The 14,204-nt window shown below is 44.3% G+C and overlaps 1 protein-coding gene across 3 annotated transcripts in view; it reads left to right on the top strand.

Annotated features, from left to right (window-relative positions):
* Positions 1-13,998, top strand: part of LOC311107633 (ensconsin-like) — a 42,145-nt gene extending 28,147 nt beyond the window's left edge. For all 3 annotated transcript variants that reach the window (XM_084150159.1, XM_084150158.1, XM_084150157.1), the window contains 10 exons: positions 7,914-8,080; positions 8,212-8,501; positions 9,486-9,612; positions 9,696-9,876; positions 9,966-10,070; positions 10,326-10,373; positions 10,524-10,593; positions 10,716-10,905; positions 11,043-11,326; positions 11,480-13,998. In XM_084150159.1, coding sequence (XP_084006285.1) covers positions 7,914-8,080; positions 8,212-8,501; positions 9,486-9,612; positions 9,696-9,876; positions 9,966-10,070; positions 10,326-10,373; positions 10,524-10,593; positions 10,716-10,905; positions 11,043-11,326; positions 11,480-11,487 — 1,470 coding nt within the window. In that variant the 3' untranslated portion in view covers positions 11,488-13,998. The remainder of the gene's footprint in view (positions 1-7,913; positions 8,081-8,211; positions 8,502-9,485; positions 9,613-9,695; positions 9,877-9,965; positions 10,071-10,325; positions 10,374-10,523; positions 10,594-10,715; positions 10,906-11,042; positions 11,327-11,479) is intronic.
* Positions 13,999-14,204: the final 206 nt, after the last annotated feature.

Below are 14,204 nucleotides of genomic sequence, written 5' to 3'. Positions count from 1 at the left end.
AAATTTCTAACTGATATTTTCATTTGTCACATGAACCCGATCGCATGTCCGGTGCCCTTTTGACAAGTGTTTTCCTGCTAATTGCGTTATGGAACGAACATTTGTGTGTAGCTTACTGCCTTGTGCTCATTGCTGTGCTTATAATGTGAAGAAATAATAGTTTATCAACATTTTAAGCTAAACTTTCTGATTTGTTGCATTAACCTCTGCTTTTTAACTGTTTTTTTTATGTAGCCTAGGCCAACTGGTTGTATGAATTTTGGATTTATCGTCCCAGAGTCTGTTTTGGAATGGGTCATTTCTTTCTCAACAAGCTGACCAATAGAAGAGGTTAACTTGTCTACTAAGGGCGATAGTAGATTGACATGGGCTAGTGATTTTGCTATTCGTTTCTCGTCTTGTTGGCTGAGGAAAAGTAAATGTGGACAGTTGTTCTAACATCTTCAAAGTGCGTATCAGAATTAGGTAAGAAGGACCGCACATCATTGCATCCTCGACTTTAATGTTAATATGAATTACCATAATCTAAATGTGATTTCTGTCATTCTGAGCAACCTGGGTGAACGCCCAAATCAGGTTACGCACCCAATGCATATGGGTCCAATACATTTCTCAAATATCCGGTGAATTAAATTGCTGCTGGTCAAATGTCCGGCACCACATTTTCCTAACAGAAACCCTCATATACAGTGCCTTGCAAAAGTATTCATCCCCCTTGGCGTTTTTCCTATTTTGTTGCATTACAACCTGTAATTTAAATGGATTTTTATTTTTATTTAATGTAATGGACATACACAAAATAGTCCAAATTGGTGAAGTGAAATTAAAAAAATTAACTTGTTTTAAAGAATTCTAAAAAATAAATAACGGAAAAGTGGTGCGTGCATATGTATTCAACCCCTTTGCTATGAAGCCCCTAAATAAGAGCTGGTGCAACCAATTACCTTCAGAAGTCACCCAATTAGTTAGATTGCACCCAGGTGGACTTTATTTAAGTGTCACATGATCTGTCACATGATCTCCGTATACAGTTGAAGTCGGAAGTTTACATACACTTAGGTTGGAGTCACACACATTTCTTGTTAACGAACTATAGTTTTGGCAAGTCGTTAGGACATCTACTTTGTGCATGACACAAGTAATTTATCCAACAATTGTTTACAGACAGATTATTTCACTTATAATTCACTCTATCACAATTCCAGTGGGTCAGAAATCAGCCAAGACCTCAGGAAAAACAATTGTATCCCTCCACAAGTTTGGTTCATCCTTGGGAGCAATTTCCAAACGCCTGAAGGTACCACGTTCATCTGTACAAACAATAGTACGCAAGTATAAACACCATGGGACCACGCAGCCATCATACCGCTAAGGAAGGAGACGCGTTCTGTCTCCTAGAGATGAAGGTACTTTAGTGCGGAAAGTGCAAATCAATCCCAGAACAACAGCGAAGGACCTTATGAAGATGCTGGAGGAAACGGGTCCAAAAGTATCTATATCCACAGTAAAATGAGTCCTATATCGACATAACCTGAAAGGCCGCTCAGCAAGGAAGAAGCCACTGCTCCAAAACCGCCATAAAAAAGCCAGACTACGGTTTGCAACTGCACATGGGAACAATGATTGTACTTTTTGGAGAAATGTCTTCTGGTCTGATGAAACAAAAATATAACTGTTTGGCCATAATGACCATCATTATGTTTGGCGGAAAAAGGGAAATGCTTGCAAACCGAAGAACACCATCCCAACTGTGAAGCACGGGGGTGACAGCATCATGCTGTGGGGGTGCTTTGCTGCAGGAGGGACTGGTGCACTTCACAAAATAGATGGCATCATGAGGAAGGAAAATTATGGGGATATATTGAAGCAACATCTCAAGACATCAGTCAGGAAGTTAAAGCTTGGTCGCAAATGGGTCTTCCAAATGGACAATGACCCCAAGTATACTTCCAAAGTTGTGGCAAAGTGGCTTAAGGACAGCAAATTCAAGGTATTGGAGTGGCCATCACAAAGCCCTGACCTCAATCCTATAGAACATTTGTGGGCAGAACTGAAAAAGCATGTGCGAGCAAGGAGGCCTACAAACCTGACTCAGTTACACCAGCTCTGTCAGGAGAAATGGGCCAAAATTCACCCAACTTATTGTGGGAATCGTGTGGAAGGCTACCCGACGCGTTTGACCCAAGTTAAACAATTTAAAGGCAATGCTACCAAATACTAATTGAGTGTACAGTGGGGGGGAAAAGTATTTAGTCAGCCACCAATTGTGCATGTTCTCCAACTTAAAAAGATGAGAGGCCTATAATTTTCATCATAGGTACACGTCAACTATGACAGACAAATTGAGGGAAAAAAATCCAGAAAATCACATTGTAGGATTTTTAATGAATTTATTTGCAAATTATGGTGGAAAATAAGTATTTGGTCACCTACAAACAAGCAAGATTTCTGGCTCTCACATACCTGTAACTTCTTCTTTAAGAGGCTCCTCTGTCCTCCACTCGTTACCTGTATTAATGGCACCTGTTTGAACTTGTTATCAGTATAAAAGACACCTGTCCACAACCTCAAACAGTCACACTCCAAACTCCACTATGGCCAAGACCAAAGAGCTGTCAAAGGACACCAGAAACAAAATTGTAGACCTGCACCAGGCTGGGAAGACTGAATCTGCAATAGGTAAGCAGCTAGGTTTGAAGAAATCAACTGTGGGAGCAATTATTAGGAAATGGAAGACATACAAGACCACTGATAATCTCCCTCGATCTGGGGCTCCACGCAAGATCTCACCCCGTGGGGTCAAAATGATCACAAGAACGGTGAGCAAAAATCCCAGAACCACACGGGGGGACCTAGTGAATGACCTGCAGAGAGCTGGGACCAAAGTAACAAAGCCTACCATCAGTAACACACTACGCCGCCAGGGACTCAAATCCTGCAGTGCCAGACGTGTCCCCCTGCTTAAGCCAGTACATGTCCAGGCCCGTCTGAAGTTTGCTAGAGTGCATTTGGATGATCCAGAAGAGGATTGGGAGAATGTCATATGGTCAGATGAAACCAAAATATAACTTTTTGGTAAAAACTCAACTCGTCGTGTTTGGAGGACAAAGAATGCTGAGTTGCATCCAAAGAACACCATACCTACTGTGAAGCATGGGGGTGGAAACATCATGCTTTGGGGCTGTTTTTCTGCAAAGGGACCAGGACGACTGATCCGTGTAAAGGAAAGAATGAATGGGGCCATGTATCGTGAGATTTTGAGTGAAAACCTCCTTCCATCAGCAAGGGCATTGAAGATGAAACGTGGCTGGGTCTTTCAGCATGACAATGATCCCAAACACACCGCCCAGGCAACAAAGGAGTGGCTTCGTAAGAAGCATTTCAAGGTCCTGTAGTGGCCTAGCCAGTCTCCAGATCTCAACCCCATAGAAAATCTTTGGAGGGAGTTGAAAGTCCGTGTTGCCCAGCGACAGCCCCAAAACATCACTGCTCTAGAGGAGATCTGCATGGAGGAATGGGCCAAAATACCAGCAACAGTGTGTGAAAACCTTGTGAAGACTTACAGAAAACGTTTGACCTGTGTCATTGCCAACAAAGGGTATATAACAAAGTATTGAGAAACTTTTGTTATTGACCAAATACTTATTTTCCACCATAATTTGCAAATAAATTCATTACAAATCCTACAATGTGATTTTCTGGATTTCTTTTCTTCTCATTTTGTCTGTCATAGTTGACGTGTACCTATGATGAAAATTACAGGCCTCTCTCATCTTTTTAAGTGGGAGAACTTGCGCAATTGGGGGCTGACTAAATACTATTTTCCCCACTGTATGTAAACTTCTGACCCACTGGGAATGTGATGAAATAAATAAAAGCTGAAGTAAACCGTTCTCTACTATTATTCTGACATTTCACATTCTTAAAATAAAGTGCCGATCCTAACTGACCTAAAACAGGGAATTTTAACAAGGATTAAATGTCAGGAATTGTGAACAACTGAGTTTAAATGTATTTGGCTAAGGTGTATGTAAACTTTCAACTTCAACTGTATACACCTGTTCTGAAAGGCCCAGAGTCTGCAACACCACTAAGCAAGGGGCACCACAAAGGAAGCGGCACCATGAAGACCAAGGAGCTCTCCAAACAGGTCAGGGACAAAGTTGTGGAGAAGTACAGATCAGAGTTGGGTTATAAAAAATTATCCATAACTTTGAACATAACACGGAGCACCATTAAATCCATTATTAAAATGTTTTAAAGAATATGGCACCACAACAAACCTGCCGAGAGGGCTGCCCACCAAAACCCACGGACCTGGCAAGGAGGGCATTAATCGGAGAGGCAACAAAGAGACCAAAGATAACCCTGAAGGAGCTGCAAAGCTCCACAGTGGAGATTGGAGTATCTGTCCATAGGACCACTTTAAGCCATACACTCCACAGAGCTGGGCTTTACGGAAGAGTGGTCAGAAAAAAGCCATTGTTAAAAGAAATAAATAAGCAAACTCGTTTGGTGTTCCCCAAAAGGCATGTGGAAGAAGGTACTCTGGTCAGATGAGTCTTCAAATAGCCACCCTTTGCCTTGATGACAGCTTTGCACACTCTTGGCATTCTCACAACCAGCTTCACCTGGAATGCTTTTCCAACAGTCTTGAAGGAGTTCCCACATATGCTGAGCACTTGTTGGCTGCTTTTCCTTCACTCTGCGGTCAGACTCATCCCAAACCATCTCAACTTGGTTGAGGTCGGAGGATTGTGGAGGCCAGGTCATCTGATGCAGCACTCCATCACTCTCCTTCTTGGTAAAATAGCCCTTACACAGCCTGGAGGTGTGTTGGGTCATTGTCCTGTTGAAAAACAAATTATAGTCCCTTCTAAGCCCAAACCAGATGGGATGGTGTATCGCTGCAGTATGCTGTGGTAGCTATGCTGGTTAAGTGTGCCTTGAATTCTAACTAAATCACAGACAGTGTCACCAGCAATGCATTCCCACACCATAACACCACCTCCTCCATGCTTTATGGTGGGAAATATACATGCGGAGATCATCCGTTCACCCACACCGTGTCTCACAAAGACATGGCGTCTCACAAAGACACAGCGGTTGGAACCAATAATCTCCAATTTGGACTCCAGACCAAAGGGCAAATTTCCACCGGTCTTATATCCATTGCTCGTCTTTCTTGGCCCAAGCAAGTCTCTTCCTTTTTATTGGTGTCCTTTTATTATTGGTTTCTTTTCAGCAATTCGACCATGAAGGCCTGATTCACACAGTCTCCTCTGAACAGTTGATATTGAGATGTGTCTTTTACTTTAACTCTGAAGCATTTATTTGGGCTGCAATTTGAGGCTGGTAACTCTAATGAACTTATCCTCTGCAGCAGAGGTAACTCTGGGTCTTCTATTCCTGTGGTGGTCCTCATGAGAGCTAGTTTCATCATAGCGCTTGATGGTTTTTGCGACTGCAGTTGAAGAAACTTTCAAAGTTCTTGAAATGTTCCGTATTGACTGACCTTCATGTCTTAAAGTAATGATGGACTGTCGTTTCTCTTTGCTTATTTGAGCTGTTTCTGCCATAATATGGACTTGGTCTTTTACCAAATAGGGCTATCTTCTGTATACCACCCCTACCTTGTCACAACACAACTGATTGGCTGAAACACATTAAGAAGGAAATAAACACACTTAATTAAAATGCATTCCAAGTGACTACCTCCATGAAGATGGCTGAGAGAATGCAAAGAGTGTGCAAAGCTGTCAAGGGTGGCTACTTTGAAGAATCTCAAATATATAATATATATTGATTTGTTTAATACATTTTTGGTTAATACATGAGTCCATATGTGTTATTTCATAGTTTTTATGTCTTCTCTATTATTCTACAATGTAGAAAATAGTAAAAATTAAGAAAACCCCTTTTAATGAGTAGGTGTGTCCAAACTTTTGACTGGTACTGTATATATACATTTTTTTTTTTTTTTTACTAAGTTACAGTTCATAGAAGGAAATCAGTCAATTGAAATCAATTCAATAGGCCCTAATCTATGGATTTCACATGACTGGGCAGGGGCGCAGCCACTTGGGAGCTCGGTCCACCTACTCGGGAGCCAGGACCAGACAATCAGAATGAGTTTTTCCCCGGAAAAGGGCTTTATTACAGACAGAAATACTCCTCAGTATCCCCCCTCCTCAGGCAATCCCGCAGGGAAAGAAGCCGGATGTGGAGGTCCTGGGCTGGTGTGGTTACACATGGTGTGCAGTTATGAGGCGGTTTGGACGTACTTCCAAACTCTCTAAAATGATGTTGGAGGCGGCTTATGGTTGAGAAATAAACATTACATTCTCTTGCAACAGCTCTGTTAGACATTCCTGCAGTCGTCATGCCAATTGAATGCCCCTCAAAACTTGAGACATCTGTGGCATTGTATTGTGTGACAAAACTGCACATTTTAGAATGGCCTTTTTATTTTCCCCAGCACAAGGTGCACCTGTGTAATGATGGTGCTGTTTAATCAGCTTCTTGATATGCTACACCTGTCAGGTAGATGGATTATCTTGGCAAAGGTGAGATGCTCACTAACGGGGATGTAAACAAATTTGTGCACACAATTTGAAAGCAATAAGCTTTTTGTGCGTATGGAACATTTCTGGGAACTTTTACAGTATTTCAGCTCATGGAAAATGGGAACAACACTTTACATGTTGCATTTATATTTTTGTTCTGTGTGTGTGTGTATATGTACGTGAGGCACCATTTTCTCAAACTAGACACTATAATGTATTTGTCCTCTTGCTCAGTTGTGCACCGGGGCCTCCCACTCCTCTTTCTGTTCTGGTTAGAGCCGGTTTGCGCTGTTCTGTGAAGGGAGTAGTATACAGCGTTGTACGAGATCTTCAGTTTCTTGGCAATTTCTCACATGGAATAGCATTCATTTCTCAGAACAAGAATAGACTGACGAGTTTCAGAAGAAAGTTATTTGTTTCTGGCCATTTTGAGCCTGTAATCGAACCCACAATTGCTGATGCTCCAGATACTCAACTAGTCTCAAGAAGGCCAGTTTTATTGCTTCTTTAATCAGCAGAACAGTTTTCAGCTGTGCTAACATAATTGCAAAAGGGTTTTCTAATGATCAATTAGCCTTTTTAAATGATATATCTATATCACACACACACCTCTCCTGAGTTTGGCGTGTGTCCCTCTGTGGTGCCAGGTGGATGACCTTGCTGTTCCCGTCAGCATGTTTTCTGACCCCGCTCATGGCACGTGGGCTTTTAAAAATAGATGTATTTGAATCAGACAGGCCCACATGGTAACCTTCACTGTGACTGTCAGTGCTGTGATTTTATTTAAAGCCAGCTGTGTGCTGCAGTGGGGGGTACTCTGAGACCACATGGGAGACTGTCTGTCTGTGTCATGGATCAGGTGGTATCTGGTCACTCCATGTTATTGATCCACTTCTGGTGTTTCACTGTATTCTAATGAGGGATTGCAGTTTTAGTGTTGGGGTGCCATTATGTGCTTAACGTGTGAACAAATACATGACAGGGATTTTTTGGCCATTGAAATACTTGGGCGGGCCGCCTAAGCGTTCTGTCAGGCTGACTAATTCCAGTGTTTTTAATTGTAAAAAAAAATTGGGATGCAATAAATGGACTAAAAGCAGATAGATTATGTACCCCCATGCCACACCCCTGACACGCCCACCACCTAAGCCCCTTTTGATCCAGATTAAAACCCTGCATGACACGAAATGAATGAAAAATGATATAGCCCACATGAAACATTTTATTTGATCTTTTTGAAATGTGTTATTTTAGGGATAGCCTAGCCGGATGACTTGCCCCGTTTGGATGATATGACATAATGGACTGAATTGTCCCTCTTCTCTGTCTCTCTTTGTGGAACGACAGAAGGAGAAAAGGTTCTCGTCGCCCGGGGCGAAACGCCCCGCCTCGCCCTCCAACATCGCGGGACGCCACCGCTCGCCCTCCCCCGCCTCCCTCCCCGCCAGCAAGAGAACCCCCTCCCCCGCTCCCCTCCCCGCCAGCAAGAGAACCCCCTCCCCCAGTGCAGCAAAGTAAGACACCACATCTCTCGCTCAGAAAAACAATATTCAATATTTCCTGTGTTTAATTGTGTACTGTTGAAATTGCTTAGCTGTGTTGGATAATTTATAAAACCGTCAGAAATCTTGTCTCCCCTTTACAGGCAAAGCCCCCGTAACCGTCCCCCGTCACCCGGGGGTATCAAACATCGCCCCTCATCCCCTCAGTTTAGCTCAGCCAAGCCCCAGCCCATCTCGGCCAAACCTCCACCCATCCAGAGACCGGCCCTTGCCCCCACCGGCCCCCCCACCCTGCGTAAGAGGGACTCCAAGCCAAAGGACCTGTATCCCGTCCAGCCTGTGGCGCCCCAGTCCCCAGAGGCCCCCCAGACCAGCACAACACCCACCCCTACTCATACCACCTCCAGTAAGACCAAAGATAAAGACAAGGACGGTGAGTGAAGAGGACCTCCAACCTCACATACGTCAACCTCCCTGAGATCACCTTTCTCTCTGGGCTGAGTTAGCTATTTCCTTCTGTTAGTACCAGTCATGACATAGGGCTAAAATCTCACTTGCATAAGGACTTTGCCGCGCTCAGATTAAGCAGGAAAAAACACCAACGGTCACATAGTCTTGAGACTCAATTCCATCTGATAATGAGAGCGAGGGCCTGTACTTTGAGTCCCTGAAGCAGTGGATTGGAAACCCTGTACTGTATTATTCAGTTCCCATAAAGAGCATCAGTTTGGCTCAGATAGAGTAGCCTCTGCTCTGTCCTCTATCCTGATGTATCTAAACGATCTATGGCTTAATTCCTTAGTTTCACCACAGTGTGTTAGTGGGTTCCTCTGCGGTTCATTAGCAAGTGAAACTGACTTGGGAGCACAGGCAGCAGCAGAAACGTAGTGTGTAGCTAGCTGTAGATTATCTGTGGACCAGCACAGCCATTAACTCCCTCCCATCTGTAGTTACATCCTGTTAGCCCTAGAGATGTCTAGTGCTCCCTGCTGGTGAGAGTCCTGTACTACTAGTGTAGAACTCATTAGGAGATGGTTAATGGATAGTGTGTGTGCTGCAGGGACTCAATGCTATCAATAGGACTCGGTCTGCAGTAGGAGACACAGAGAGCTCTTTATGACCAGCAGCCACAGAGACTGTCATTTGAAATCGTTTCCCACACTTTGTTTCTCTCTTGCTCCCTTCTTTCTCTCTATATTTTTCATTGATCTCCCTCTCTCAACCTATAGTTCTCATTCTCCTCTCAATGTGCTCTATAGTAGTTGAGTTGTATATGGAGTGTTTGGTGCTATCCTGTATCTTGTTGGCTATGCCTTGAAACTTGGTTATTATGTCTTAACTTAGGTATTTAGTGAACCAATATATTAGCTTAGATTGGTCAAACTAAACTCCTGAGTGTCTCCTCTCTGGCTCTCAGACAAGTCCATGGCAGGCACCAACTCAGCTGCAGAGGCTGCCATGATCCTGGCCGAGAACCGTCGTCTGGCGAGGGAGAAGAAGGAGAGAGAGGAGGCACTCCGAGTACTACGGGAGGAGGAGGAGAAGTGAGGAACCAGACGATGCTACTATAATCTCTCTCTCTCTCTCTGTGGGGTGAAATTGACCGACCTTATCTTGTTATCTACAGGCTGAGGAAGGAGGAGGAGAAACGCTTGGCCGAGGAGGCTCGATTGAAACGCCTGGAGGAGGAGAAGAGGCTGGCGGAGGAGAGGAAGAAGAAAGAGGAAGAGGACGCTCTTATGGCGGAGGAAGACAGAGAAAGACTGGAGGTAGAGGAGGCCGTGAGACAGGCTGAGCTACAGAAAGAGGTACAGACAAATACATTTTTACAGTCTTGTGTTGATGGTCTAATTGATTGGTTGCTTGTGTGATTGACAACCTGTTTGTCCAATTGCAGCGTGAAGAGGCGGAGGCACAGGCTGCAATTGAGGCAGAGAAGGTCCGCATTGAGAGAGAGAGGGTCATGGCCCAGAACCAACAGGAACGCATGGAGAGGAAGAAGGTGGGTGAAGAATCACCATTTCAGCTTATCATACACACTGCATGTTCTCAGTAACATGTTCATCATACACATTCAGTATGCACACTCAGTGAAAATACCCCCTACATCCACTCCCTATATACCAACACTTGAATTTTTAAAGCAGTCCAATCAAATCGACCATGTCATTAACTTGTACTACATTGAGTTTGTCTGCAGGGTGTAATTTGCCAGCAATTATTGACATGAACCTTCCTGTCGCTCTTTAACTTGTAGCGAATTGAGGAGATCATGAAGAGAACCAGAAAAGGGGACCAAGAAAAAGTGAGTTCACATTTCTCAAGAAATCCCATGGCAACAGGGATTTCTCCAATACTTAGTCAGTCACCTTAGATAAGAACACCCAGTAGTCCTTGCACATACTTGTTGATAGATATTTTACCTTGTACATATTTTGACCTGTGTCCTGTGTAGAGAGATTATGATGAGAAAGACATGCAGGATGAGGAGGGAGACGAGGAGGGTGACGAAGAAGAAACCAAGGGTAATTGTCCACCATCCGTGTGTGTACACTGTGTGAATGGCCTGTCTGTTTGCACGGACACCACTCCCTCTGTGTGCGTGTGCAAATTGAGTCATCTGCCATCTGCTTGTTTGTCTCCGCAGACGACGAGTCAGCCCAGACCGGAGATGTCGCCATGGAGATGGACGGCATGGACGAGGAGGGGCGTGGCCTGACCCGCAGCGAGCCAATGGGAGAGCGTAGGGAGCCGCTGGGCAGCGTGAACTGGAAGCCAGAGGCGGACGACAAGGAGAACAACAACGGAACCAGCGCTGAGGAGCCCCTGGCTGTTAGGTATGGCACAACCACACACACTCCCAAATACTTGAAGCACAATGTCATTGATATAGGACTATTTTGGCTATAGGCGTCTCTCATTCACTTACTCATTCAATGCCTTCCTTATACTCTGACTGGCTCTCTCTCTCCAGTCCAGTGCCTAAGGGTCGTCTGGTAGAAGGCTCAGAGTTCCTGAATGAGGACTCTAACAAGCTGGCCCCGGGGCTCAACGGTAAGCCTGGCCCCTGGAGCTTCGAGGAGCTCATTGACCTGGGCGTCAACTCCAAGGGCCGGCCCCTCATTGATGCAGAGGGCCGCAACCAGGGCCTCATCGACTGTGACGGGGGACCCGAGGGGCCCAGGGTGGCCTTCGAGGACAAGGGCACCCCCGTGGCCACCCTCCACCCCTCCTGCCAGCCTATCGAAGCCCTGTCAGGTGAGAGAAAAGTACTTTGGCAACTAAACTGTTGTATAGTTGATTTACTGTTACTGTACTGCACATGTTGTATAGAAAAGTAAATAGCTTTGTGTATATCCTATAGTCAGTTACACATTTGTTCTCTCTTTCCCCCTCTTTCTCTCTCTGTAGAGATGTGAGGCTGCAGCTTTCCCTCAGAGGCCTGTTCAAATTGCACTCCTGGAGTTCCTGTCCAGCTGAGCTCCAGACCAGACCCCCCCCTCCTCCACACACACACACACACCTACCCACATACACACACCCCGCCCAGCTTCTTGTCTGGACCACCTCAGCCAGAGGAAGAGCACGGGGACACACACACACCCTGAACGCTAGCTTTGCACCCCCCACAGGAAAAAAAAATAGTTTTAAAATACAAAAAAAAAACGATGCTTCAGGGAAAATCTCAATTTTCCTTCAATGTGCTCGCTTCAAGGTCTCATCTTTATCCTCCTGTACTTATACCATTTGACTTGGTGCTTTTTTATTTCGTTTTGCTCACACTTTGTTTTGTAGGTGTTGGGGCAGGGGGTGCGACGTTGTTGTAATTTATACATTTGGGCTTCTTCGTAATATGTAATTACTGTTATCTCGTGTCTAGTTTTTTTTGGTTACTCTGGTTTGAGAATATTTCAGGATGCATGTACACTCGTATGTACTCTCGTATACACTCGTATGTATACTACTTCTCATGTCATGAGTGAGTCAGGAAACTTGAGTTATGTGTGATCAAACACATTTTGATTGGTGGGGAGTGGGCTGAGGGCCCTGGGTACTGTAGTCTATCAGGGTCTGCCTACAGGGCCATCTCCAGTGGATACAGGCTGAGGGAGCAGTTACACAAACCTAGGTTATGATCTGCTGCGTGCCCAAGCCGTGAGCAGCACTATGTAACTGTAATCCCATCCTACCCAAATTGTAATCTGACCTAGAATTCTGGATTTGTCTGGCTAGCTGCTTTTCCCAGCATCCGTAGACCCAGCCTTAAAACTCTCTAGACCCTATTCTCCCATGGTTTACTCCTCTCGCCGTGCCCCAAAGGGCTGGTCAGAGCCTCCCTCTCCCACCTCCCTCACTTCGACCCTTCTCCTTAGGGCCACTAGGGGGCACTTATGTCTACAAATCAAACTGATGGTTTTACGAAATGACTGTTGACTACTGCTTTGTCTTTACAAACTGATGGATGTAGGAATTCAAAAATATATTTGTTCAGTGAATTTTAACTGTTGCTGTTAACTTTCAGTTCCTGGTCTTTAGGTTTATCCTAATATTTTGATGTGTCGTTATGGTTTTACATGTATATAGACTTAATTGTTAGCTAACTCATATCAAATTATAATTTAATTGCATCCTGAGTGCTGATGTATAACTTGAACCCCAGCAATGACTGCATGAATCTATACTCTTACCATATGAATAACTATAGCCCATAACGGATTAAAGTGTGTGTATGTTGGTTAATTGCAGTCAGTTAAGGTCCATCAGTTTCATTTTAGAATTGCTTCAGAGTTTTCTCTGAAGGGTGTGTATGTGTGTACAGTACTAGTCCAGAAACTGAACTTGAATGGTTTGAAGTTCTCTCTTACAACGCCCAAAGTATAGGGCTGAAACAACAGTTGTCAGGCATCTCAGAGCAGTTTTGACCCGGCAGTAGATGTATGCGGTCTCCTCTCTCTCTGTGTAGCTTGTTCCATACTAATTCCATTGCTTCTCTACTAAGGCCCTATGATCTCCAAAACACACTAGCTAATGCTTTTATACATTCTCCCTCCTCGCAAAAAAAAACTATATAATTTGGCTGTCTGTTTATATATATATATATGAAAATATATTTCTACATATTTAAGTGTTATTGTACCGTGTATATAATCAGTATTATGCCAATGTGGGTGGGGTGGTGTAGTGGGAATGGATGTTAATAATAGTCTCGTTATCTGTTACTGTATTTTAGTTTGGGTTCTGTTTGACTCGTGCCCTTTGGCAGGGTAGTCAGTGCTGTTGCCCTACGCTCTGTTCCAAGTCATGCCCTAGTCCCTACCCTCTAGACACTAGATTGGATCGGTGTAAGCAATCTGGCAACAATTCCACAAGGAGACGCTATTTATATTGCTTATACATATCAAGTACTTACAGATCACCTCAAGTGCAAAGGGATAGGGGCTAAGGGTTGGTGTGGAATTGAGCAATTGAGTCAGGTTTGTTTGGGCGTGTTACCCTGGGCGCTATAGGAAACTCTCTTCTCCAGTACTCTACAAGCCCTAGGGGACAACACATGGGATCCTCATACTGTTGAGGGAACATGGGTGTGTCTGTGTATGTTGATTGAGGGCCTTTTGTGAGGCTCTGAAAAGTTCTGCTTTTCATCCCCCAACCACCTCCGACAATTGTCTTGGTTCCCAACTGAGGGGTGGACTGAGGAGTGGGAGAAGCAGAAATGTTTCAGTGCTTTTTAACATGGTGTGAAAGGTTGCAATGGTGGTGTTTTGAAGGTTGCAATAGAAAAGTTAACATGGACTCTGACCACTGCGCCACACACCTCTCTTTGTAGCAGCAGTGGGACTGAGTCTACCACTGAATGATGGAGATGGGAACAATGTGATTTGGTCAGTCTTGTTCTTGGCCGTGCTAGTCTCGTTCTGTCTCGTTTATGTTCATTTTTTTTTAAGCTGTGTCGAGAAGCTTGAATTCCCTATGCTTGAATTGTCCAAACAGAGGTTTGGGGACCTTATTTTTTGCCTCATAAGAAGCCTGTTGGCTGATTGTCGTGCTAATAAACCAGAAGGTTTCTCTGAAATGGCTTTATATTATACATACCTAATGTCTAGACTTGGAGGCCCATGAGCTTAGCTTTGACTTC

This window comes from Coregonus lavaretus (assembly GCF_964263955.1).
Source record: "Coregonus lavaretus genome assembly, chromosome: 32".
NCBI classification, from domain to species: Eukaryota; Metazoa; Chordata; class Actinopteri; order Salmoniformes; family Salmonidae; genus Coregonus; species Coregonus lavaretus.
This window is presented reverse-complemented; position numbering and strand designations above follow the sequence as displayed.